General features: G+C 44.1%; 1 protein-coding gene across 1 annotated transcript; it reads right to left on the bottom strand.

Moving 5' to 3' along the window:
• Positions 1-284: 284 nt before the first annotated feature.
• FAM168B (family with sequence similarity 168 member B) lies at positions 285-25506 on the bottom strand. Its single transcript, XM_071566230.1, has 7 exons — positions 25403-25506; positions 18531-18611; positions 13951-14034; positions 9595-9737; positions 8428-8605; positions 6614-6743; positions 285-5277 (listed from the first exon to the last, which is right to left on the bottom strand). The coding sequence occupies exons 2-6, from the start codon at positions 18598-18600 to the stop codon at positions 6631-6633; spliced, it is 588 nt and encodes a 195-aa protein (XP_071422331.1). The 5' UTR covers positions 18601-18611; positions 25403-25506; the 3' UTR covers positions 285-5277; positions 6614-6630.
• Positions 25507-27862: the final 2356 nt, after the last annotated feature.

Below are 27862 nucleotides of genomic sequence, written 5' to 3'. Positions count from 1 at the left end.
TCAAAAAGGAACAAGGCAGGGTCGCACATCTTTACAGCACTCTCAGACAAGGCAACTTAGGGCATCTTATTTCCCATCAGGGAGCCTTTTCCACTGTGTTTTGCTGCCATTAAGAAACCTTATTGAGAAAAGTCACTTAAGCCATTTCAGTGTTTGGCTTTGCTTCAATTAATCACCAGATTTCATAGCTTACTTACAGAGTTGAAACACACCACCCTCCTCTCCAGCAACAGAATCTTTTCTGGAAGGATGTCAGCAAAGACAGTAGGGAAAAAAACCCACAATAAGCAACACAAGTCAATCTTTATTGAAAACTGAAGTATTAATACATAACAATTCTTGTTACAATAAACGTGCTTTTAAGAATTTAAATCTGAGCTCATCTACTCATTGAATTGCATAAAAAATAAAAAAGTATGAATTTTCACAATTGAACTGGCTCAGAATGGGATCTCCACTCTTTGTGTTGATGCGATAGTTCAATGCAGGAGTGAATGATGCCTTAGAACTTATTCTGGAAGACAACATTGACCTAAACTTAAAAAAAAAGTACCAATACAACTGTTCCTAAGACAGTTTTAAAAAAAGTCATAGAAAGGAAACCTGTGTCTATTTCATAACAAACATGGAGAACTATTACTGGGGCCTCTTGTACTTCCATTGCATGCACTCACTTTTTTAAATCTTAGACAGGAGGGCAGCCAATAATAGCATTACAATTAAAAAAACCCACTAACAAATCCCTTCTACTTAAAACAAATCTGTACAGCAGCCAGCTAAAAAAGCTTTCCCAGTATGCCTGCTAAGTGCCCAAAAGTCACAACCAGTTTAGAAAAGTCATGTTCACTTTCTTGACATTTAAACTTCAGAGCCCATAAATTTTACAAATCACAAATGGACCCTTACTATGCATGAAATTCCGATGGTTCAGTGTTATATGCAACCCACACAGGAACAGGTTTCCTCATCCCCAGATAAGCACTGTTCCTTTTCCCTCTCTTCAGTCTACAAACACCCCTTCTCTCCCCTCAGCACCCCCGAGCAGAGGAGCACAGCCTGCTGAGGCCCTGCTCCTTCGGAGGAGAGCTCAGAACAGCTCAGCTCTTGGCGAGTGCTGATGCACAAAGTGCCCTTCACTGCTGCAGGAGCTCCTGCCCGGTGCCATTTCCCCTCCTCAGTCTGAGGGGTCTGCAGGAACCCTACGGCTGATACAACACAGGATTAGAAAGCTGACACTTACTGACGAGAACAATGTGAATGAGCTGAAATTGCCCTGTCTGTGTCACAAGCAGCTGGACACGGGGCTGAGGCTCCTCTGTGCCCAGGCCTGACACCTGCTGGACAAGGCTGGGGTGACTGGGCCCGTTTCCCATGGAACGCTGCACAGACACAGCCTGGGCACGGCCACCGTGCCTGTCCCTTCCCTCGAGCTCCAGCTGAAGCATCACTATTGCTCATGATCCTACGATGGGAGGTTTCAAAGACGGTCATTGCTACTCCTGGGATGAGTTCAAGCCTAGTTAGGCGGTGGTAAGGGATCACTGTGCTGACCTATAGAAGCAAAACCCAAACGAACAGTGTGTAATACTGTGCTGAAGCACTGGGGAGTGATTCCAACACAATCCTGACCATCTCTTGCCTTCCTACCCGAGGAGCAGTGAAGTCAGAATGCTCCATAGAGAGCAGTCAATGCTGAGTACCCTGGTTTACAGCTCTGTACCATCAACTGTTCTCAGACAACACTAAGACATGGTGGTACTTACAGGTGGTGGTTTGGTTCTGGATTTTGTTTTTTTCAGTGGATGAAGCAATACAAGGAAGAACTTCAACTAAAATAAAGGACTTTTTTTGTCTACCACTGCACCTAATCATTTAACTTGCATAGTACACTCAAAAAGAAGCTTTCGTGGACAGCATTCCTGCAGGTCTCCTAGAAACTTCAAAAAGGAGATGGTTACAACAAGCATAAGCAACATCTAATAGCAGGTTCTCTCTTTTCCTTCCTAGTGTTTAGTTCACCACCATGCCAATGACTAGGGCTACATGTTTTTGGTGCCAATTATTAGCCATTTTTCTTTTGCTGCTGCTACATTTAAACGACATTTTCATCAGCTGTTACTGAAATAGGGAATAACTCCATTTTTAAAAATACTTTATCTAAACTCAACACCTGAAATTTGAATTTTAACACAAAAAAAATATCTTTCTTGGACTTCTCTTTGTTATTGCTGCAACAGTTATTTTCAGTTCCAGGTTTATAGTAGTACTTTTTCTTTTTAATCATATAAAGCTGCCATAAAAGGTTTTTTGTGTGTTTTTTTTGTTGTTTTTGTTTTTTTTTAAAGAGAAGCTTGATCTGAAATGTCTCTACTGCACTAGCTCTTTTCATTTGCTGAGGAGCTCTAGTGCAAACACATACTGTGTACTCATTTATAAAGGAATTCTAAATAGGGAATGTTATATAAAAAGCAGGAGAGAATGTTTCGTAAGACCCTCACTGTGTAAACGCCTATTGAATGATGTACAGTTTCCCCCGCTGCAGTTTTATATCCATGCTTTCTACTATTTGCAACAAAATACCATTAAGATAGTTATATATACACATATTCCCCCGTCCCCCTGCACTGTGCTTTTGGTTACTTTTCCTAACAGCTCCTGGAGACACACTCCAGCCTCCCAGCAGACCAGAACTGCTCACAGCTGGGAGGTGTGGTACCTCTGGGAAAGGTACAGTTTCTCCCTCCTGGATGAATCCCATAATGCAACTTAGAAAAAAAGTGCTCAAGTCAGTGAGACTGCCTAAATGTTATGGAACACTACATGGAGACCAATTCCAAGATGACACAGGAATCTGAAGTCAGAGCAAATACAGAGGAAGTTATAATAATTCCTTAACTATTTCTCTATTGCAGCATTCACAGAAGCTTTCTCCTATGATTTTCAGAGCCTTACTTTCTGGTGATGAGACAGGAGACAGCAAAGCTTTCAGTCTGGCCTTCCCAACTCTTCCCCAACACAGCCCTGCTCCAGCTCCTGCTTAAAACCATGCTCAGGACAAGTGCCCTGTGTTAATGCTCACTATGCTCTGCCACACCTCAGAGATCAAAGCTGCACATCTACTACACAAATGGAATTGTTAAACAGACTACAACAAAGCAGTACAGACTCAACTAAGTTTGTCTTGGGTAATTTTCTGCTCCATATAAAAACATATGGAAATTCTAAGCTGCAGTAAGTGCTCATGAATAAGGTTTAAAGTACTTAATTCTAATAACATAGTTATGTTCAAGGCATTAGAAATAAGGGGGCCATCCACTGACAGTGATTCATGCAAAATAAACCTAAATTTTATTAAAAAAAAAGATACAAAATACAGAGAGTGCTTACTGTAAAAAATAAAGTCACTGAAGGCTCTAACCACCAATGGGGTATGAAGGTACACAAGCCTCCCACCAGGGCAGAGTACTGGGATGGCAGCATTAAATCAGCACTGATGCTACCCCTAAGCAGCTGCCAAACCTGTACAGGAGCAGAACACCCCAAAACAAAGCAGAACTAGATAACACAACTTCAAAAATTTTAACTCTGAATGGTAGTTGACCTAAGGGAACAACACAGCCTGATATACCTCGGTGTAAATGCTTAAAAGGGAACAACATTTTACAACCATTTACTATCTAATTTATTGCAGGCAGAACGTATCAAAAAAAAAAGAAAAAAAGAAAATTGCATCTTTTTGGAATTGTAAGTCAAGTAGGTTTAAAAAAACCCCTCGATTTCAATGTGCAATATTCAAATTTAAAAATTTAAAATCTCTCCCATAATGATTTTGGTATACAAATGGGTTCCAAGGCTAGCCCTTTATCCCTACAGCATTTGCTTTGAGGTACTTTAAAAATTGAAGTTGCAAGAAAGAATATCACAAATGACTCACTGCAATGAAATGCTAATCTGCAGTTAAGTCTTATTTTACATGCTTCCAAGTGCAATTTAGGAAGTAAAAAAAGAAAACACAAAAATGCTGTAACCAACAAGTGGCTCCTCCTTCAATCACAAATACTTTCAGGGGAAAAAAAAAAAGAACTGCTACTGACATCTCTGAATTCTGGCAGCCCTCCTACAGAGTACCCATAGTCCATACTGCAAGTAACTAATAAGGAAATTGTGTTAAAATGATTTGTTCCCCTTTAACATACTCATCAGGCACACCAGCTTTCCTCACAGTAACATGCAGCTGAACCCTGTTGCAGAAAGCCCTCGCACTTCTTAAGTTTCCAGAAAGCAAGCTGGATCAGCTGCACATACATTTTCAACTGACTACAACATTCTCTAGGAAAAACAGCATGGATTTCCTCAACTGAGAACTAAAAGAAAGTGTTTTCTATCAGTCTGTGTGGCAGTCTCACTTGACACATCTTGCATCATATGAAAGATAGTACTGGATCTAAATCTCCCCAGGACATGCAGTTCATTATGCAGGTGATTTCACCTCCTACTATTCCTAAGAGCCAGTTTTGCCTCAAGGAAGTTTTTGCCTTATTTACTGGCACACACAGCATTACCTTTGTCATTTCATTCTGATCCTAAGAATATCTGTATAACACTGAATTCGTATAATGAAAATGAAAAGGTATGAAGTAAACTAATTGTGTGCGGGATTTCTACAGCTTGTCTGACTCATTTTCCAGTCACTCCAATTTAGTAGCTGAATTTGAAAAGAACACATCACTTAAATAAAAATATGCCCCTTTCAAACTGGCAACTCCATCAACCTGAAAAAGGCTGAAGCACTTATCTAGTGTATGTTATGGTATTCTAGAAAGAAACTCACTTCCATGATTCTACCTTTTCAGACCCTGCATACATTACAACAGTGCATTAGTGATACAAGTTGTAAAATACTTTTCGGTTCCTTTGGATTTGCATATGATGGTTTTTGCATCAGTCACTGCAGGTAGATTGAGCAAGCTTTGTTTTTGTGTTTTAACATGCATTCAACTAGATATGGATCAGAATAAATTTATACTCCCTTTTTATCATTATAATTAGCTAAAAAATTGCAAGACAGTCCACAAAACAGGATTTGCTTTAAGACTAACTGCTGGAGTTCCAAGATGTAAGATATGCAGCACTGGAAAATCTTCAGTGATCAGGAATTAGTAGTGTTTAGCCAAGTGTTGAAAGCATTCAGAAGGAAAGTCCTGGTTGGAGGCATGAGGGCTTCAGCACCAACTTTTAAACCTCAATTTCTTGATTGCATATCTCCCATCTTCAAACCTACATTAAGAAGGGGAGAAAGAGTGGGAAATACACTCAGGTAGGTGAAATACTGTCTGAATGTGGCAGAACACTCTGATGTTGCACGCACCACACTGATACACACACACAAATGTTCAGTGCTATATAATGTTACCCTTGCACTTAAACTGTTCAACTGACATGTACAGGCTTTTGGGTTAAGAACTGACTACAGGATTTCTCTTGTCAAGTCCATTCCAGCTTTCTGCCATCACTCAAGTTCTGTCTGAAGTAGAAAATGCAACATTAAAAAAGTATTTTGCGCTAAATTTAATTACCATCAGTCCTGAGTTTACTCCCAGCAAAACTAGCACTTTTTACACTCACATAACAGCACGTCCTTGGCTGAAATGCTCTGTGAGACACTTCAGAGGTGCAGACTGTCATGCAGCATCACAGCAAAATGAGAAATGGCTGCTGCAGAACTAACTCAAATGGAACAGAATCGCCTGTAATCACAGAACTCTGTATTTCTAACTGCTGACACAAAAAACCAGAGAAAGTTAAAACAAAGTTAACTTCTGTCATAAACTAAATAGACTAAAGAGTGAAAATTTCAAGATCAGTTGGTCTGACACGTCATTAATCCAAACCAGAAACAGAAGTATCACAAAACATTAGGCCTTGTGTCATTTTGACACAGATCCCACCCCAAAGTCCATCCCAGTTTATAGCAGATTTCAAAATTAAACTCCTTTTCTTGAAATCCATGATCTAAATTTTGGTTCACACTTTTTTCCACACTGACTGCAAGCAGCATGAGCTGATACTTACCTGAAACAGAACGAATACATGAAATTATCTCAAGGTGGTTTATTTGTTTCAGCACCTTCTGAGAAAGATTCACCCTCAGAGCAAGGCAACACACTTACTGTGCCTACATATTTAGCCAATCAATAGTAAGACTTGAAAGTCACACACACACTGTTTCATTCAGGAATCACATTATTGCTGAATCCAACAATTACCAATGATTCCAAAAGACTGGATATATTTAATTCCAGATACATTTTAAGAAGGCAAACTTGAGGCTCATTCTTTCATTTCTGACAATCAAGAACCATGAAAACCATTCATGATTTGTGAAGACACACACCACTGAAAAAGCCCCACTGGCACAAAGTACAAAAGTACAAAGTTGTACTTTGCAAGGAACATCTAGAACATAAAACAGTAATTCTGTATAATCCTTCTCAATTAGAATACTATAGAAGGACCCCACATTGCATACCTTCTGGAGACTCCCCCAAAGAACCTGCAGTTGCTGTCATTTTTAAGAAAGATTAACTGCTTTCAGTCTAGATCAGTAACTTACACTGACTGCCAGGATGATCACCACTGTGGGGGCACATAACTATAGGTTGGTGTTCCTGGAGCCCGATACGTGGGCATAGTGACTGGATGAGGGGCTACTGGAGTTGGGGAATGAGTTGTCAACAAAGTACCTGAAATAAAGAAAACAGTTTTCAGTAAGCACAAATTCTAGTAGAGAGAGGGGAAAAAAGAAAAGGAGGAGGGGAAAAAAAAAGAGAGTCAGTTTTAAAAACAATTACAGCTTGCTCAACTTTGAAATTCCCAGCACCATTTTGCACTCCAGCCCCAGACTTCCTTCAAACCTTTATGCAAGGGGGTCACAGTAGCACAATGGATGTTTAGTCCAGTGCAACAAAGATACTCATTACTCAAAAACAGCTCTAGCAGAAACCCTGCAACATAAGCATTATTCACTGCAAGACTTGCCCACAGCAGGCGTTAGGTACTGTAAGAACATCTGATGGTAGAGATAACTTGACTGAAAAACCAGAATAAATTGGTTGTCATTTGAATTATTACAGATAGGTTTTTACAGACTAAGTGGCTTCAGAAACAAGCACCCTGAGAGAGCAGGGTCAACAGCCTTACTCTACATCACTTTGCAGAACCAGCAGCAAACACCTGGGATAAGCTTGCCCACGAAGGAAAATTTAATGTGAGCTCAGTTTGTACTTAACTCTTCTAATTTTGAGGTTTCTCAAATTAAGTTATAGATTTGACAGGCTAAAAACCAGAACCTTGAAACAAACTCATGGCTCTTGTTTTTTAGATTACTAAATCAAGCATCCTTTGAGTGATGTGGACACTTCTTCACAAGTTAACACCCACTGGGTAACAAAGATGACACCCCCTCAGTAAACACCCACAGAAGGAGACTGGATTATTGGTGAAACAACATTTTCCCCAAAACATTACCATCAAGAGACTGTGGCAATAGGCAGTAGACATCCCTAACCAGTCCCCATGACACAGAGGACCTGTAGGTAGTGCAGACACACCAAGTGGTGTATCTCAACACATAAGGAAGGTCTGTGACCTGAGGGGTGGGCTGTGGGCACAGCATTTTCCTCAGCCTTTTATTAAAAGGCCGTTGCTGTCAACAGGCACTGAGATACACACTGGGAAAAGGAAGTCAGACTCTTGACACTGATGAGAAGAAGAGGATGCAAGAGTAAGTGAAATTCCATACAATATGAAGAAAAACTACCATCCCATAATACTGACATCAGAAAAACAGGATGTGATACCTCCATCCTTAGAGGTGATCAAAGTATCACTGAACTAGCTGGACTCACTCTGAAGACACCACACTCTGACTTACACAGTTTTTGTATGGCCAGACTTGGCGAACAAAGATTTGGGCAGGGCTCCCCCCACATGGGTGAGCCCTTCCAGCCTGTGCAGGGGATTGTTTAGGTGAGGCTCAGTGTGTGCAGAACTGGCCCCACCGCTTAAGTCCTGAGGTTCATCTGCCACGGCCGAGTGAGCTTGGACAGTGACAGGGAAGTCCTCAGGACTGTCACAGCACACGGTACTGACCGGGGCTGACCCTGCTGAGCATCCGAGATGTGATGGGATGGGATGGGATGGCAGGGAGGCTTGAACTGCCAGGGGATGGTCCCCACTGAGACTCAAACTCAGGTCCCTTGGGATTCAGAGTCCAGAGTGCTCTCCATTACACCACAGGACTGCTCCACACAGTTTTATGATTCTGCCAAATACACCTCCGGTATTACATTTGGGTAACACAGCCATGTTCCACCTCGAACTGAAAGGAGCTTCCCCAAACCCAGGAAGGGCTGTGAGTTCACAAACCTGCTGACATTGCCATAGTGGTCCCAGCCACCATGCCCATGGTCACGCCGTTCCCTCTCGGCGGGGGGATTGGAGCAGGATACATGGTTGCTGGCATTCCATTGGGCTGCACAACTGTGGTGTGGTGAATTACGTGGGGTGGTGCTGCATATAAAGGCTGTGTGTAGTAAGTGCCTTGCTGTTGGAGAGAAAAAGCAGTACCTTAAGTAATTACAGTATAACTGTTGTGGAAGAGAATTGGTATCCTCTCTCATGAATGTATCATAAAATAGAAATATTACTCTAAGGATGCAAAGCATTTACAGAGCAGAATCCAAAACATTCATTTTAACTATTCCAACTGTGTTTCACTTGCAAAATTTTTAACATTTGATCCCTTCTTAAGGTGTTTAGGGTAACAGTCAAGGTAGGGACCTTTCTGGAACTCCAATGTTACCTGTACTTTCAACAATAAAGTCTCATTTGTCATTAATTCCTTTCATTTTTTCTCTTTTTCATATATTAATCCATGGCAGAACTTTTCTCAGTCTTTCACTACTTTTTATTCAGCTGCTCTTAGTTAAAGAACCAAATGGTTTTGACAAATCCAAGTACATTAAGGAGACTGGATAAAAGTTGTTACATGCTTATTAATTAATTTCAGCTACTGCTTACACACCAGGCAGCTTCCCACTACGCAAAGAGGGCCAACTTTTCCCAAAAATATCACGTTTACTGAAGTGTCATAATCCTATCTTTTCTAATAGTTTTCAACAGGTTGGTTAGCATGAGACTTGGTAGCTCCCTGAATTCCAAGAGAAGCTTGCTAAAAAAAATTTAATGTAAGTTTATGACAATTTTTGATGAAATGAAATCAGGATATTTGTAGTTTTAACACCCAGCACACATTTTGAAAACTACTCAATCTAGTGCCTCTTGAAGAACTTCAAGGACTCTTCAAGAACTGACCATATACATACCAGTAAGTGCAGAGTAACCATCATGCAGGAGAACATAAAACTGCACACACTCACTGTTAATCACTGTATTAACAATTCTTACTGGAGCAGCTAAGATTCTCTCCATGCACAAAGAAATGAATATGATGAAAGGTTAAGAGTTCACCTGGGTATTACAGGGAAGACAAAGCACTGCCCAAGCAGCCATTTTCTGGATTTGCCCACATACCTGTGCATATGGATTCTGCTGTGGATAGGCACTTCTGACTGGGTACACAGCAGTCTGGTAGGGATTCGGTGACGAGGAGTAGGGTGGCACAGCTCCACTGGTGGGGGAACAGGATACTTTGTACGGGGTGCCTGGTGTGTAGCCTGAAACAAAGGCACAGTTGCACTCAGGACATGGGAAGCACAAGGCAGGACACTGCTTCCTAAACTTAGAGGCAACAACTTTCTTACTTTGCAACACCATTATCTCCAGCTGAGTACTCAGTAAGCTGGTATCAATATCCAAGCACAAGTGTAGTCATTTATGTAATACTGGTAACAGTAACTGGAAACAGGATTTGACCGGGTCAACTAAGCATGAAAAGTTAACAGTGTATCTGCACAATGTACTGTTCAAATTGTGAACACTGGGCAAAAAGTGCATTTTCATAATAACATCAGTAAATACTTGGCTTGAGCACATCAGGCAGCATCCTTACATAGGAGGACATGGCATGTATTACCATCAGTCAACTCTCAACACCTACCAAACTGTTCTGGCAAAGTTAACTAACCTGCCACCACCTTCTGTAGGAGATAATAGGGCACAAAGAATGAGAATGTCAAAAGCCAAAATCATCAAAGAGCTCAAGACAGATTTTCAGAGAATAGACACATACAATCTGCAACCTGTACTTACATTTATTTGTAATTGTTTTCTGGCACTTTCTGAACTGGTTAAAATAAATATGCAAGGCCATACCCTTAAAACACAAGGCTGAATAGTTCACTGCAAATGCAAATTAGGCTTGAAAGGCATCTTAGTATCTTTAAATCTTCTTTTTTGGTATTATATATGTAGACATACCCTTAAACATCACTTAAGAATTGTTATTATACTTTTTAGTTAAGACTTCAGATGCCATGGGAAAGTGTTTTACAGTCCTATGGCACGACCCCCAAATCAGTCTGCCTTGTACATGTTTGGAACTGTTGAATTTTTGCAGGAATATGTAAGGACTGCTTACAAAGTCCTGCTTTGCAGTACTGCTGGCTCAGTTCTTCCATAATTTCTCCAGCACTCTGATATCAGACCAGGTCTCACAGTAACAGAACAAGGGCTGGAAGAGGCACGGAGGAGATCTGTGAGAAGCAGCACTGCTGCTCTGTGCAGCACTGCCAGGATTATCCTATGGCTTAATGGCCAGAGTGGGAATACAAACCCCTCAGCAGCAGCATCCAACAGTAGTAACAGTCAGGGCAGCAAACAACAGGCACAACCTACTCTGGAGAAAGCACCGAGGCCCCAGCCTGGGCTATGGGGAAAAGATCTTGGGTCTCATGCAGGCCCAGCACACCAGGAGATGCAACATCCATAGGTACGATTCCTGCTTAGGTGGAATTGTACAAACTACTACCAGGGCAGTGCAAGAAAGAACAGGCACTTGGTAACTACAGAAAAAAAAAGGCTATCAGAGTAGGGATTAGGTTGACTTGAAAAACTGTCTACAATGTGCTGACTCCAACACAGAGAACAGATCTGAAGCCAAACAGCAGAGAGAATGCTGGCAGGCATTTGTGCTGTCAAGAATCAGTCTGTGCAGACACAATGACAGATGACCTTCATTCTTTTTGCAGTAGTCTGAGATTCTTTGCAATTTCATTGCACCCTTCAAACTCAAAGTTGTTTAGCTAATGAAGAAACAGGTTTACATTTTCATTTTAATGGAATTTATCACCCTTAAAGAAAGCTACACCACAGCACTTACTCTGGGCTCTTGTTTTTAGAGATCCTGAGTACTTCACAAATAGAGAACACTGCCATTAGCATGGGGAACTATTTGTGGTGGAAACCATGGCTACAAAATGCTGAACATGGAGCATCACTACTGAACTACAACCATGTCCTCAGTGAAGCCCACTCTCATTCTAAAAACCCACTGATACAGCTGCACAGGCAATTTCTTTTTCATTCTTGCAAAGTGGTAACTCTACACAAGAGGTATTTGCTTTTTCTCCCTTTACATTAAGCAAAGACCTTAACAGTAAACTATATGATTATTCAAAATCACAGTAATTTAAGACAGTAACCTGTAAAAAAAACCTTTTCTGAACTGCAGTGGCTTGCTCAAATACTGCTGCATAATATGAATTTACAAAAGCTTTGATTCTACAAACAAGCAGTTACATCAGAAAGGTTAAAAAGGTATAAAAATGCCAGCTGTTAGGACAGAGTACTTTAAGTTATCTGCCTGAATAAGAGAGTCTGTACATTTTGAACTTTAGTTCACAGCTTGAAGAGTAGCCAAAAATTAAAGCTATTCTTAGTTCTGAAATAAAAGCTTATTTTCCTTCAACAGTAATAAAGACTCGAATAGTACCAGTTTTTTAAAAAGTTAACGACATTCAAAAATAGTATCCAAATTCTATACATTTCAGAACTTTTTTACTTTTGTGTGGAAAAAGCATTATTATCTGAGTTTGCTATACACCATGAGAAATATTCCAAGATTAATCAATGCAAATTAACATTAGAACATGATTAAGTCTAACATTGAAGCCAAGAATCTGGCCCAGAAATCATAAACTTCAATTACAACATAACAGAGAGAGCTAAAAACCAATAAAACTGGGGAAAAACAGTCTCGTGATCCAGTAAACTGATTCCATGCAGCTTATCTTCATCTTCCCATGGCAGGATTTGCAAACTGCAACCTGTAGTAAGTCTGGGAGTACCTTTCAGTTATCTGACCCCAGGATCAAACCCCACAGCTACTCCTCAGCAGAGATATATGCAGTGGAGCACAGGAGGCACAGACACAGCACTAAGGTCACCCCAACTGTGACACTGAACAGCCTGTTTGCAATAGAAGCCAATAATAAAAGCCCACAGAGGGTTCTGATGGCTCAGCCAAGAGTTATATCCTGATGGGAACTGCTCTCCTTGAACATTGTAGGGGTGACTGTAAGTGCATCCCTTAAGGAAAGCAGTTTAGAGTTCTCCCTTAAAGAGAAGAGAGCTACCTGGAGTGTGTGGGGGGTCTTGTGACCAATGAGATGCTTTGGTGAATGTGAGGTGAATGGGCCAGCCAATAATGTCATGACATGTTGGATGTGAGAGGATATAAAAGGTGTGGATGTTACTGAGAATAGAACTACAACTACTATGAACTTCTACTACTACTACTAGAACTACTACTACTAACTACTACTGCAATGATCTATGAGCTATGAGGAAACTCTGTTACACTATCCTGAATAAACTCTTGTAACCCTTCTGATCCAGCCTTCTGAGGCCGGCTGTGCCTGAGCTCTTCTGACCCTCATTCACGCTGCCCCCTTACTCGGGTAAGGGCAACCCCAGTAAACATCACTCTCAAAAGAGTTCTGGAGCAATTCAGTGCAAATGGCACTCCCAGATATGACCCTTGCACAGGGGCAATACCTACCCAAGGGATAGGAGTTTTAAATTTTGTTTAATTACTAGAACTTGTAACATTAATCCAGTGAGTGTGCACTCACCCTGCAAACAGTGAGTGTGCACTCACCCTGCCTGTAAGCAGCAAACTGAACAGTGACACAGGTTATACTGACTGGGACACTCCACGGCTCCAAGGAAAGCTACACACTTTAACAGGTTCTGCAGGCAAGCATTTCACACGACTTACTCTCTCATCTCAGTAATTGCTGCCACACCCTTAAGAGCCTCCTGCTGGTTAACGAAACACGTTACACCAACCTGCAATATCAAGCAGACTTCCACAACAGAAGCTTCCCAATGTCCAGCAGTATCCTTTCCTATCCCAGTAACACAAGGGCATTCAAGGACAAACTTGGATATGTGCCATGTGTATCTGGAAAACTGGCTTAATACATGGAAGAGCTCCTGAGGATGGCCCAGTTTGACATTAACAAAGCAAGGTAAGGAATTCCTCCATGTACAATATAACCATAGGGAGAATACTGTTGTTTCAGGGCAGAAAGACACCAGCTGGTGAACTTGGAAAGAGATGACTTAAGGTAAGACTGAAAAAGAATTGTTAGAACAACAAACAGAAGAAAACACAGGAATCTGGGAAAGACCAGTACAATACAAAGCAAGCAGTGAAGGGAGATGCAATGTATGCCTCAAAGACCATCCTGAAATACAGAAACAACAGTCAAAACCTCAGCTGTTCTCTCCTCAGAAGATTCGAGCAGTATGACTTAAGATTATATTAATTTTAATTTACCAGATGATTCCCTCTGAGTCATATTCAAAGTAACGTAAAACTCACCCCACAGTACAAGTGTGAACCCCTCCAGCTTTTCCTCATTCCTGCTTCTCTAACTGCTCTGAAACATCAGGTTACTGCTCTGCCATGCCTACCACACATACCTGTTTGGAAAGTAGGATTTGCTCCAGGATACATGTTGGGGGAATAGGCAGGAGCAGCCGCTGCATAGCCCATTGGGAAGCCAGCTGGAAGAAAGCGAAATTCACAGTTACTTCCCTGACTGACCGCAAGCCCACCCAGACTGCACTCCATAAGGTTCTTGCTGCACGTGTGTTAACTGAGGTAAAGCAAACAGACAGCCCTCAGTCACACCTCCTCAACTGCAACACTGGGCCCCCCTTCTCCCAGGCCACCTGAAAGTGCGTGTTTGGTGAGAACAGCACTTGTGATACTTCAGCTTGCTCCCTCACATCCCTGCTTCAGTGAGTTTCTGTTGGCCAAGCAGCAATTAAATTAGTTGGAAAACAAAGTTTTGTGTGATCACCCTACATTTCTCCCCTCCTCCATGAGTTTTAAGATCTGATGTAGCTACAGTATTTATCTGAAGGGACTTTTTCACAAATCCCCCAAAGTCAGAGTGACTCTGACTCTCTAGATCAGAGATATCTCAAGCACAAAGTACAAAGCAGTAGTAGCTCCAACTGTTTGTTGACTTGGACACAGATTTGTGATTACACTTGCTATCAAGCAAGCTCCCCAGTTTCAGATACACAGTTAACAGAACAGAGTGATCAGAGGCACTGCTAAAATGATAGCCAAGCATTTCTACATCAGGGCACAAGAACCACTATGGCTGAAGTAATGTGACATACTGGCCTCCAACACAAGGCAAAACACAGCACTAGCAAAAAAACAGTTATTTGAAAGATATGAAGCTTGTCTAGATTTAGCAAGTGAAATTTCTGAATAAATCATAGCTATTAATTTTTTCAGAACTTATTTACATCATTCCAAACTGCAAAACTGAGTAATGACAGTATTTAAGAAGATGGAGTTGCTACCACATTCCGTTATCAAAGTAAAAAGGTTTCAACTTCTATAGATAAAAGGCACTTACTGTTTGCATATCCACTCTCAGACTTAAAGCTGCTAGTTTTAAACAGCTATTCCAGTTTTAAGGGCTTCTATTTCACTGTAAATCCCAGAGCCCTCAGCAATTACTCTCAACAATAAGAATTTCTTAGCTCAGGACTACACATGCTAACCTAGTTTTGTAAAGCACTCTGTAAACATATCAAGTGGCACACACTTGGCACTGCCCTTAGGTGGACAGCATGGATAAGACTAAGAAAAGCATTAGGCTTAAAAATCAAAGTTAAAAATAACATATCCTGGTCTGTATCAAGAATAGTGTGGCCAGCAGGCCCCGGGCAGTGACCCTTCCCCTGGACTCTGCCTTGGGGAGGCCACACCTTGAGTGTTGTGTTCAGTTCTGGGCCCCTCAGTTCAGGCAAGAGATTGAGGGGCTGGAGTGGGGCCAGAGAAGAGCAACGAGGCTGGAGAAGGGACTGGATGTGGCACTGAGTGTCCCCTTAAACACCTCCAGGGACAGAGAATCCACCATGTCTTGATCCAACCCCACTGTGATCACTCTGGCACTCTGTGCCATGGGCTGGTGATCACAGTGGGGTTGGATCAAGGGTTGGAATTGATGATCTCAGAGGTCTCTTCCAACCCAACTGAGAAGAGAAGAGCAACGAGGCTGGTGAAGGGACTGGAGCACAAGGGCTGTAGGGAGAGGCTGAGGGAGCTGGGGGTGTTCAGCCTGGAGAAGAGGGAGGCTCAGAGGTGACCTCAGCACTGTCTGGAACTACCTGAAAGGATGATGTAGCCAGGTGGGGGTTGGTCTTCTCTCAGGCAACCAACAGTAGGACAAGAGGGCACGGGCTTGAGCTCTGCCAGGGGAGGTTTAGGTTGCGTACCAGGAAGAAATTCTTTACAGAGAGAGTGGTCAGGCACTGGAATGGGCTGCCCAGGGAGGTGGTGGATTCTCTGACCCTGGAGGTTTTTAAGGTGAGTCTGGGCTTGGCACTGAGTGCCATGATCTGGTGATTAAAGGTTGGATTAAAGGTTGGACTGGATGATCTCAGAGGTCTCTTCCAACCCAACTGATTCTGTGATACCTGAATCATAACAACTTTTCAGAGTGTAAATAGCTCTTCAGTTTTCAAACTCATGAGCTGCTGGTGAAAAGGTTTAGTTCAGCTTTGCACCAACTACACATCTGCAACAGCACATACACTGCACACATGTTCACTCCTTCCTTTCTTCCCAGGTTTAGGATGGAGCACTCTGAGCTTCTCCACAAACGGGTCACTTGTAAAAAATGGAACTACAACAAGCAGCAGTTTTAACTTCTACACAGAACTTCCATCTGTATGAGAACATTTGAATATTGATTTTTTTTTTGCTGCTGTAAACCTATCCAACAGCCTAAAATAGGTCTAGTATAATAAAAACTGTTATTAAATATGCGACAACTTTAGAAACACACTGCCTTTCAATAATGCATTCCACCTACTGCTGTGTTCCCCACTTTCTATTACCATGCAACCCATGGAAATGCAATGATTCTGAGTGCAGAATCTGCAGCCTTTAAATTAGCAGAGGCAAAAAAGGGGACTTAGTCATGCAACAGTTTTTTTTAAAAATACCTAAAATGTAAGTCTACTTTTCCATCTGGAGAATGTGCTTTGCATTTATCCCCAAATCTCAGAGCCTGGCCCAGGCAGCTCAGCAAACTGATGGTGTAGCACACACTGACTGAGCTGCATGTGAGGGTCACAGCTGTGGGGCCTGATGGACTGACTGCGGGAAGGGACAAGCCTGAGTGACCAACTTGTACCGTGACATTCAAGGCGCTTCTGTAACAATTCTACTTCAATTCCATATATTTTAGTTATGCAGACCAGTAAAAGTAAAGTATTTACATAATTCAATATTCAGTCTAGTATGTGCAACAGTAGAATAAAAGATCAGAAGTGGCAGTGTTCTTTAAATTGCTCTTTCTGAATCTACAATAGTGTATCTTCCAAAGAAAATTAAGGTATGACTTAGGTTAGTATAAACAAGAGCTTCAATGTGTAAATGGTCTGAAGTACAAATGAAACCCTGGATAATATAAATCTGCATTTAGAAAATGAACAGAGCTAAAAATAAAACTTCATATTCAAATAATTCATAATAATCTTTATCTAAAGCAAAAGAAAGTCCTGAAAAAGCAATTACTATAAATATAGAAACAGCTGTCTCATAAATTATGTTAATTAGTAAACTTCTGCTGCTTGCCTTATTGCAAAATTACTGCAGTCCTTACACAGTTACAGAGAATAAAACCACCCTGTGGGACTGATGGTTACACAGCATCAGCTTTACAATTTATTACTGCACCATCCCAGTCACTCAATAGACTTAAAACAGTGCAACACACTTGGTGTTTTCCCCTTGTAAATACTGCAGAAATCAAGAAATGTACACTAGTCTGAGGAACCTGAAAAGCAGAAAATAAAATTAAAATGTTTTTGAGACAATCAGTCAACAATAAAGAGAATTCATTTATGCACCAGTATTTAGAAGGAGGTACAGAGAAAGGTAGAACAGGAAAATATGACCTCCTGTGCATTACCTAAGCTGAAAAACCAATTTAAGAACAGTAAATACCAGTAGGAAAATATAGTACAGAACCAAGAATATAAACAGTAACAGCAGAGAGGGATTTTTACCTCCCAACACAGACACCAAAAACATCACAAAAACCCTTTCCTGTAAAAACTGAAAAGTTTAACTTCTTAGGAAATATATAAAATCTAAGCTGAAAGACCTTTCAGCCTCTCCCAGGATGGAAATTCCCTCAGAATCATAGAATGGATTGGGTTGGAAAAGATCCCTGAGATCATCAAGTCCAACCCTTGGTCCAACTCCAGTCCCTTTACCAGATCATGGCACTCAGTGCCACGGCCAAGCTCAGCTGAAAAACCTCCAGGGATGGGGAATCCACCCCCTCTCTGGGCAGCCCATTCCAATGCCTGAGCACTCTCTCTGCAAAGAAGTTTTACCTTATCTCACAGGTACCAGAAAACAAGGCAGCACCAAGATATGGTACCTGAGACACCTCCCAGAGCCACACAGGCTTCTCTTGGGCCTTCCTGGAAAGTTCTGTCCAAATACAATTTTGCCTCATCCACTTTTAGACTGTGGGGACATCAGAAATGAAAACTTCTTGCACACCCATTAGGAGATGAGGGGAAAAAACCCTGGTGAGAAACTTGAAGTCAATGAGAAACAGGTACAGCAAGAAATACATTTAATTTCTGTTTCAAAACCATCTTTGGCCATTTGCTTGGTCCCACTCCCCCTCATAAACCAGAGTGCATGGAGAAGAGTTGGAGGATAGAGAGGTTAACAGTGCCAGTCAAGCAGCAGCAGGAACAGACTGACTCCTCTTCTTGCAGGACACAATTATTAGAGCTCCTAAAATAAGCTGCTTTGGAAGAGATACTGAAGTTAGAAATATAACAGAAGAAATAACATCACTCTTCAAATGTCACTTTTCAAATTTAAAGACAACCCCACCCCAATTCCAAAACAGATTTACATGAAGGCATCATTAAGCAACTATTTCTTCTTGATTATAAGCAAAGAGCAGTAGAACTGCAACTCATTAGAAAACAGAGTTACTTACCTGGATAACCAATTCCTTTGGCATTTGCATAGGGAACCCCAGAAGATCCAGGGCTATACACAGGATTCATGATTTCAGTAACTGAAATAGGAATAAAGAAAAAAAACAGTATTAAATTAAGTACAGGGAAAGTTTGAAATCTAAGCAACTACTGTGAAACTGGGAAAGTTTCAAAGAGGAAAAAGCAGTAATTCCACCACTCATCAGCATTAAAACTGTAGCCACAAAGCAGAAGACAATCACTGCAGAAATAAAATGTTAAAGCACCCCAACCCTCAATCAGCCAGAGACTGCCTCAGGAATGAAACATTCCCTGTTGTGGGGCATGCTTTCAACATATTTCCACCACCCAGAATTCCCCCTGGTGCACAGACCCAGAGCCCACTGCAGGAGTTCATATTTGTTGGAATTCTCCCCTCCTGCCATCCATCACTCATTCATCATCCATCGACCAAATCTTGGCCTCTTCCCCTTTTGTTCATCAAGTCTCTTGCCAAGGGAAGAAAATACTTATGGTCTGTTCCTACTGGCATTTCAAGCCTGGGATTCCAGTCCTTTACCAGCACTAAATCATCAACCACCAACAGTCCAAGCACTGCAGAAGGAAGTGGCAAAAGACTCCATGCATTTAGACAGCCAGCCCACATTTATTTATTTGTTTACTTGCTGCCAAGTTCTTCAGACCTGTGAGAAGCAGACAGTTGTGTCCAGTCCCTTCTGAATGATGCATTCAGACACCAAGAAGGCACCTACAGCTGACACCACCCATGGGAACAAAACCAAATTCCCAGCTTTAAAAAGAACCTTGGGAATAAACACCACGGAAAGTAAAATGGCATTGAAGATGCTGCTTCTCAAGGGGCTCATACAGGAGCACTGTTTGCAACTACTTTTCTGGCATTTTAGATAAAAACGCCCATATTTAACCTCAGTATCTTCAATTATCTGATTTTCTGCATGTATTTACAGATTCAGCACGTCTAAAGGGAGGTTTAGGCTGGATATTGGGAAAAGGTTCTTTCCCCAGAGGGCGGTGGGCACTGAACAGGCTCCCCAGGGCAGGGGCACCAAGGCTGACAGAGCTCCAGGAGCCTTTGGACAAAGCTCTCAGGCACAGGGTGGGACTCTTGGGAATGGTCCTTCCTGTGCAGGGACAGGAACTGGACTCTGATGATCTTTGTGGGTCCCTTCCAGCTCAGGATATTCTGTGACTCTTCCTGCAAGCACCATTTTTCACCACAAAGAGCTTCCAGGAGCAAGACAGAAAGGCACCCTAAGAAACCAGACTTTATTATTAACTGTGAACAGCTGATACTTGAGTCAATTCCTCTTCTACATCTCAAGCTGCTCTTACTTAAACCAACGGGGTGTTAAGCAGTTTAACACAGCAGAATTTTGTAAATAAAGTTTAGGAAACAAGAAAGTCTAATTGCACATGTGTTACCTTAGTTACAGGGCACGTCATGGCAGGGACCCAAGGGAATTATCAGTGTGGCTGCACTGATAAACATGTGGGGACTCCATAAAGCATAAATAGTTTACTTTTTAAAGTAATGCTAAACCCAGCTCTGTGCCAAGAGTTTCAGCTGCACCCAGTACACAACAGAAGAGCCATTTGTGCAAAATTAGGAAATCAAAGTAAGTGTTGTGGGAAAGTTTATCATCAGGTTTCACAAAACACTCAAAGTCAATATAGGAGAATGACAAGATTTTATCAGTTTTTTGGATTTCCCCCCACTTTGCAGCAATACTAACCTTAACAGAATTGCCTTTTTTCCCTTCAGATTCATACTTGATTACACATCAAGACAACAGAATCCACAAAGACCGAGTTAAAAACCAAACAACTTGGCACTTACATTGCTTAGTCTGAATAAAGTTCCCCAGAGCAGCAAGTTTAAGTCACCTGACCCACATCAAAAAGTGCCATTTGACACAAACCTCTTTGGAAATGTTCCACAGCAAACTCTACTTCAAGTATAAAGTGCCATTTTCCACCAAAGCCCCGTGGAGGTTTAGCAGCAATAACTCTGCACTGCCATAACCAACAGGTGTATTTGGCTGGACAGGCTGCTCTTTTCTCCCCTCCCTTCTCCAGCACACCCTCCTCTATAAAAAAAGGACTCTGATTTGCTTGAACACTTTCAGTCTGTTCCCTTAATATCTCCAGCCCTTTCCTCTCACTTGCACCTCTGCTCCTCTTTCAGTGTTGATTTTGTCACGTTTTGTCTCCGACCTTAAGAGGTTCAAGCTTTGCTTTCATCTCAGCGGTTCCCAGTTGTGGGGAGTCTTAATGAAGGAGGTGGACAAAACCTTCCACTCAAATAAAACAGCACTCCCACACCAACATATCCCTACAAATGTGCTGCTCCTCCTCTTATTCTCTACAGGAATTCGGTGGAAAGAAGACCCTGTAACTCCCACCACCCTGAATGGCAATGAGAAGCAAAAGGACTGTTGGCTGAAAAGCCAGCAGGGCCTTCTGTGAATATTTAGGTAAAATACATAAACCCCTCCCCCCAGCTGATAAAAGTAGTAGCAGTCAATGACCAGAGAACACAAGGACATTCACTAGGAGGGATGAGACTTGAAGAGAAGCCACACAAAGCTGAAGAGGTACAGAAAATGAATAGAAAAGGTGAGACAAGACTTGATCTCGAAGTACAGATGGAGAGAGAGGAATTCCACTTGAATAAGGGGGAAAGACCTGGCACTGGGAGCCTCAAGCTGCCTCTCCCTGGAAACAATGTGCAGTTGCACTTCAAATACATCCACACGTCCACCTTCACACATGGACACACATTAATCCACCTCGGGTGGGACAGAGCCTTGGGAGAGGTATTTCCTTTCACCCTCTGGCTGCCACCACTGACAGACAAGGCAGGAGCCCCCAGCCCTCACCAAGTGCTCATGGTCCTTGTAATGCAGACAAAACCACAGATCACTTTCTAATTAAAAATAATTACTTTGGAGTCTTCTCTGAAGGATCCAACACATGTAATTGTGACTATACAGTACTACCCAGTGGTTGCAATCATCTCACTCTTATTGTAATTTTACTTGGAAGGGCATCTGTTACATTGAAATGTGGAATCCCAAAGTCCACTCCCCAGGAACGCCTCAAGTCCACATCAAACACTGGGGAAACTGGAATGAAGGGAGCCCAAAGAATCCTGCCTTTCAACTGCTTTGTTGGCATTCCCTCCAAAGCATTCTCATGTTAATGGCTATGCAAATAAGTGTCTACTGTGCATCATCTGTACCTAAATTGCACAAAGTAAACTGTATAAGGATGACTCTTTCAGTTGAAATGAAGGCAATCACACTTATTAAAGACGCTCTGATTAAAGACCACGCAGGGATGCTTGGGAAGTGTAAACATTCACCTTTCACTCTTGCCAAAGCCAGGCAATTAAACTCAGTTTTGATCAGGCCTGTTAAATCTCATCTTGATACAGATACCAGGACAATCATCCTACTCTTAAATCGATGTTTTGGGAAGCTGAGCACAAAGGCCAACTGCTGCTAATGCCGAAGCTTTAGCATTCCCAATTGGATCTCCTCTGCACACAGCTTTTCCTGCTACATTAGGAACACAGACGTTTCTAGGAAATTCTGCTTCTAGAAACAGTTTCAGAGAGATGCAAAACCCCACAGATCAATGCAAATACTGCAGGAGAAACTGCACATTCCTTTGCAACAAACGTATTTTGTTATTATTGATTTTCAAAGTTGTGCAGACATGCTGTAAGAACAAGATCCACTGAGAGAACAAGATCTACTGACCGTGGCTTTGTGCTCATTTTATGACAATTCCACCACGAGAGCTGCGGCAGAACCTCCCAGTCCCTTGCCCAAAGCACAGCACTGAGGCCCATTAATGCTTTCCTCCCTGGAACTTAAGCAGGCCCACATTAAGTCACTGTAGTGCTTAACATCCATCCATCCTGGAACACTTTCAGAATGCCACTTGCCATGGAAATGCACAAACAGCCCAGTTTCCACTTACAGAGCTAATTATCATCTTAGTAACATTCTACATTTTACTCATTTGACTTCCAATCACAGCTTAATAGAATGAAGGTTTGTAAGTGCCCGGTAGTTTGTAACATCAGAGAAGTCGTTTCCACTGCTGAGTAGTGAAGAAAACAGTCCATGACACTTCAGCTCTTCAAATAGCTGCCAATGATTAAAACTTAAAACTGAGCCACCCTTAAAACTTCAGCCACCAAAACGGGCTGTTTGATGGAAATCCGAGGCCAAAAACAGGCACTTCTGTCAGAGTGTAACAAGCAGCGTTTGTCTCAGCCGGCACACAGGATGTGCCAATGGCCAGGACAAGGCAACCCACGCTGGGCTGGCACTGCCAGGTGTGTGTGCTGAGTGTCTTTGCATCCAACACCTCAGGAAAGGTCACTGCATTTCACCAGGAAGCAAGAAATGTGCTCAGTGCAGGGCCCGGGGTCCCGACTGCAGCCGTGTGGAATCGATGCCTGCACAGAACTGCCATGCAGGGGGCAAACAACCCCACCCCCCGTGCCAGGACCCCTCGCCAGGGTGGTGGGCAGGACCCTGGGGGCTGTTTGAGGGGTTTCTGGATACAGGATTGCTGTTTTCCATCTACCAGCTTGGGAATCATAGAATGGATTGGGTTGGAAAAGACCTCCGAGATCATCAAGTCCAACCCTTGGTCCAACTCCAGTCCCTTTACCAGATCATGGCACTCAGTGCCACGGCCAAGCTCACCTTAAAAACCTCCAGGGATGGGGAATCCACCCCCTCTCTGGGCAGCCCATTCCAATGCCTGAGCACTCTCTCTGCAAAGAAGGTTTTTCTGCTCTCCAACTTCAATTTCCCCTGGCAGAGCTTGAGCCCATCGTGCCCCCTTGTCCTATTGCTGAGTGCCTGGGAGAAGAGACCAACCCCCACCTGGCCAGAACTTCCCTTCAGGCAGTTCCAGACAGTGCTGAGGTCACCTCTGAGCCTCCTCTTCTCCAGGCTAAACACCCCCAGCTCCCTCAGCCTCTCCCCACAGCACTTGTGCTCTCGGAGGACCGAGACACGTCACCAAATCCCTGAGACAGCACCGGGTGCGGTGCAAGGAAGGGAGCGAGACTGGACAGTAACAGCAGAGACTGAGGCTGCAGAATCACAGACTGCTAAAGGACAATTAACAACTACCTAAAGGACAATCAACTACCTACAGTTCACACATGAAGTAAAACACAGAGTGCAAACATCATTTCCCAGGCAAGTCTGACTCCCCTGCTCAAGTTACAAGATATTCTTGTCATAAAAGGAAAAGACAGCTGCAATCACCTTCTATGTTTTGTGATCATGTTTTCTTTTTTCTAAGACTAGAAAGGAATGGAGCAGTTTAGACTTATTAATCCTTTCTAATGAATACAATTCTCGTCTGTAAGCCTGTCCCACCAGGGGTTTGTCATCAGGAGTTTTGTGTGTAACATACACATACATTAACACCAACACTACCTGTACCCAATATCAGCAAGGACAGAGACAACACAACAATACAGCAAAGACTCAACAGTTGCACACGTCATTCACAAAAAGAAAACACACACAACAAATTTAATACTAATATCGTGCTTGTGGTCCAACTTCATTTGTACAATAGGGGCATTGCTCTCCTATTCAAAAAAAACCAAGAACGTTTTTTCCTTCACAAAATCTTCTGCCTATGGAAACATTAACCAAAATGCCTGGCATTTCTCAAAGCCTGTAATTTCTGTTGTTGCTATGGCACGAGGGGATAGAAGTTGTCATCTCCTCTAAAAGTTTGAGTTTGTGGATATTCTCATCTCAAACAAGTCCTCAAGTCCTCAGCTCCTCCCTGTAAGAACCTCAGAAGGCTCCCTATTGCCAAGCTCAGGGGAAGTTAATCAACTATTAGAAACAGAGAAAGAAAAACCAGATTGGAAGAATGAAACTACTACATGAAGGAATCACATTCAGAACTTTCTAGTTAAATCCTACAAGACCTTTTTTCCTTAATTTTCAGATTATTCTATATTCCTTTTTGGAACAACATGAAACCATCACAAGTTCATAACAGAGACAACTTCCAAAAGCCTCTTAATTCCTCCTCCTTTCCAATCTGAAAGTTGCGGTGTGTAATTACCGCCCCAAAGGCACAGGTTGGGAAGCGGTGTGAGAGCACGAAGGTTTTATAGCACCGACAATTACACATCTTACAGTAAAATCACACCAGAGCAGACAGAGAGTCTGCTCACACTGGGTAACGTGCACCCCGCGACTGAACGTTTAACACCAAACTAAGCCCTGCCGAGAGCTCTGTGCCTCCTCCACTCACCGAAACCTTCACTTTCTACCTTTACAAGAGCAGCGATGTCCCCATTTGCCTGGTGTTTACTCGGCTCCGAGCACTCCAGAAAAGCACTGCAAGCCGGTCTGCACCTTTTCCCGTTGGGCCTCGCAGCTCTCCGGGCCCGCAGAGCACCGGACGGCGCTGCGGCCGCGCTCAGGGCCGGTCCCGGCGGCGGCCGCGGCGGCTCCGCCGGTCAGCGCGGCCCGCGGTGCCCTCATGACGCCGCCGCAATTTCCCCGAGTTACCGCCGGGCGCTGTGACAGCGATAACCGGCACGGCGGCCGGGCCGCTCGGGCAGCACGGAGCGCAGGGCCGGGCCGGGCCGGGCCCTCCGCAGGGTCCGCGCTGGGGGCCGGGCCGAGCGCTGCGGGCCGGGCCCCCCACCCCGCTGGGCCGGGCTGGCGGAGCGCGGCCCGCCGGATGCCCGCGGGGCGGCGGCGGCGGGTGCCCCCGAGCGCCCCGCACTGCCCGTTCCCGCTCCCGTTCCCGCTCCCGCTCCCATTCCCGGTCCCGCTCCCCTCACCGTGCGCGGGCGCTCCGGGCTGGCGGCGCGGCGGGCGCTGGCTGCGGCCGGGCGTGCGCGTGCGCGTGCGCGTGCCCGTGCGTGCGGACGTGCGTGCGTAGGCCCGTTCGTGCGTGCGCGGCCCCGCGGGGACGGCTCCGGTTGGGGGGGTCGGGCAGCGGCCGCTCCCACCACCGACCGCCGTGGCGTCACTTCCTGGCGGGGCGCCGTCACGTGACGCGCGGGGCCGCCATGGCGGGGCCCTCACAGGCCCTGCGGTGACGGGACCCACCGGCGGGGCGGGCTGGGAGTCCCGCGGCCACTAAAGACGACATTGCCTCCCACTGACACGGAATAAACCGCACAGAGCCTGTTCCTGCGGTCAGAGGGGTCTGTCCCGCGGGCAGCTCCCCTGAGCCGCCTGTGGGCGAACGGCGGGGCCTGCACAGCACCAGCCGAGGCTGCGGCCCCGCTCGGGGAGCCCCGTCCGGTTCTTTCATTACTTTTTGAAGGAAATCTCAATGTTGTGAAAAGCGTCCATGTGCTATGGAAAAAACATTTAGAAAACTATTGTTAGCATTAGGGGTTTGCTGAAGCTAAAGGAACTAACAGAGTGGTTAAGGGGTAATTAGTTTCTAACGGTTTTTCCCACCTTTGGAGGGGGTGGGGGGTCTTGGACAGGCAGGCGAGCCGGGCCGGACTGTGAGTCCCCAATTCCCAGCCAACAGGAAGAGGGGGCAGGGACCTCGGCCAGGGAAAGGGTATAAAAGCTTCTGTGTCTTGTTGTTTTGGGTCTGTCTCTTGGGCCAGAGGGAGACACACCCCATTCGACCAAATCTGTTAAATAAACGTTTAGTTTGCTTTGATGACTTTGTCCCCTCTAAATTCTATTGGTAAATGTAAGGATTTCTCACACTATGAAGAACTTACTAACCCAGCTGGGAGGAAAGTGATGGATTAAACAGCTGACAATACCCTGGGAATGTGGTTACACCCCCTGGAAATGCTGCTTTTCCAATAGCTTGGGTTTGTCCACAGCAGGCAAAGCCATGAAACTTTTTTAGATATGTGAACTGTACTGAACTCCACAACCCCAAAGCAGATGAGCACAGCAAACGAGCAGGCAGGACTGGGGTGAGGGAGCAGCCTCACCAGCCCCATCCTCAGAGAGGGCTGCAACCCAACCTGGCTGCTCTTAGACCCACCTGGCCCTGGCAAGGTCTCAGTCTGAGCCTCAGACAAAACAGAATTCCCATCTTAGGAGATCTGGAATGAATCTGAAAAAGCACCAATTGCTGGGGACAGGACAAGCCACGAGTGTCTGGGAGGTGAATTTCACAGAATCACAGAATATCCTGAGTTGAAAGAGACCCCCAGGGATCACTCAGTCCAACTCCTGACCCTGCACAGGACCAGCCCTGAGAGTCACACCCTGTGCCTGAGAGGATCCAAACTCTTCTTGAGTTCTGTCAGCCTTGGGGCTGTGCCCACTGCCCTGGGGAGCCTGTTCAGTGCCCGACCACCCTCTGGGGGAAAAGCTTTTTCCTGATACCCTCGATACTTTTTTCCCAGATAGTTCATATTTCTGATTCTTTAAAAAGCATGCATGAAGCTGAACACACTTGTGGTAAAAGCCCAAGCCAAGACAACACTCAGCACTGTTCAACAACTGTTGGGGAAACATCATGTTTGGAGGGAGCCTGGACAGAGAGGGGTTTTCCACAGAGTCGATACAAACAGCACCATCAGGTCAGGGCTGTTCCCGACAGGCACCACGACTAACCCTGCCCAAGGGTGCCAGGGAGGCAGCAAATGCATTTTCATTATTCATTATTCATTGTCCCTGGGTTGCACAGGAGTGTGCACAGCCATGTGCTGCCAGAGCAGTCACCTGAACTCACACCTGGCAGCACACACACAACCCACTGCTGTCACTTGCTAACCCTTAGCACTGTCTGGAACTGCCTGAAGGGAAGTTCTGGCCAGGTGGGGGTTGGTCTCTTCTCCCAGGCACTCAGCAATAGGACAAGGGGGCACAATGGGCTCAAGCTCTGCCAGGGGAGGTTTAGATTGGATATCAGGAAGAAATTCTTTGCAGAGAGAGTGCTCAGGGATTGGAATGGGCTGCCCAGAGAGGGGGTGGATTCCCCATCCCTGGAGGTTTTTCAACTGAGCTTGGCCGTGGCACTGAGTGCCATGATCTGGTAAAGGGACTGGAGTTGGACCAAGGGTTGGACTTGATGATCTTGGAGGTCTTTTCCTACCCAATCCATTCTATGATTCTGTGATTCTATGGATGTGGCACTGAGTGAGAATCCACCATGTCTTGATCCACCATGTCTTGATCCAACCCTACTGTGATCACCAGCCCAGGGCACGGAGTGCCCTGGGCTGGTGATCACAGTAGGGTTGGATCAAGGGTTGGACTTGATGGTCTTGGAGGTCTTTTCCAACCCAATCAGTTCTGTGATTCTATGATTC

The sequence above is a fragment of the Pithys albifrons genome, chromosome 11, assembly GCF_047495875.1.
Source record: "Pithys albifrons albifrons isolate INPA30051 chromosome 11, PitAlb_v1, whole genome shotgun sequence".
NCBI lineage: Eukaryota > Metazoa > Chordata > Aves > Passeriformes > Thamnophilidae > Pithys > Pithys albifrons.
Note: the sequence above shows the minus strand (reverse complement) of the source record. Positions and strands in the feature narration are given on the sequence as shown.

Bases quoted from the DNA above. Each gene is read 5' to 3' on its own strand.
- FAM168B (XM_071566230.1), bottom strand. From the start codon at position 18,600: ATGAATCCTGTGTATAGCCCTGGATCTTCTGGGGTTCCCTATGCAAAT. The intron at 9,738-13,950 runs GTATGTGTGGTA...CCTTTGTTTCAG, and splicing joins AAATCCTACTTTCCAAACAG to GCTACACACCAGGCACCCCG. The intron at 8,606-9,594 runs GTATGTGGGCAA...TCTCTCCAACAG, and splicing joins AGCAGAATCCATATGCACAG to CAAGGCACTTACTACACACA.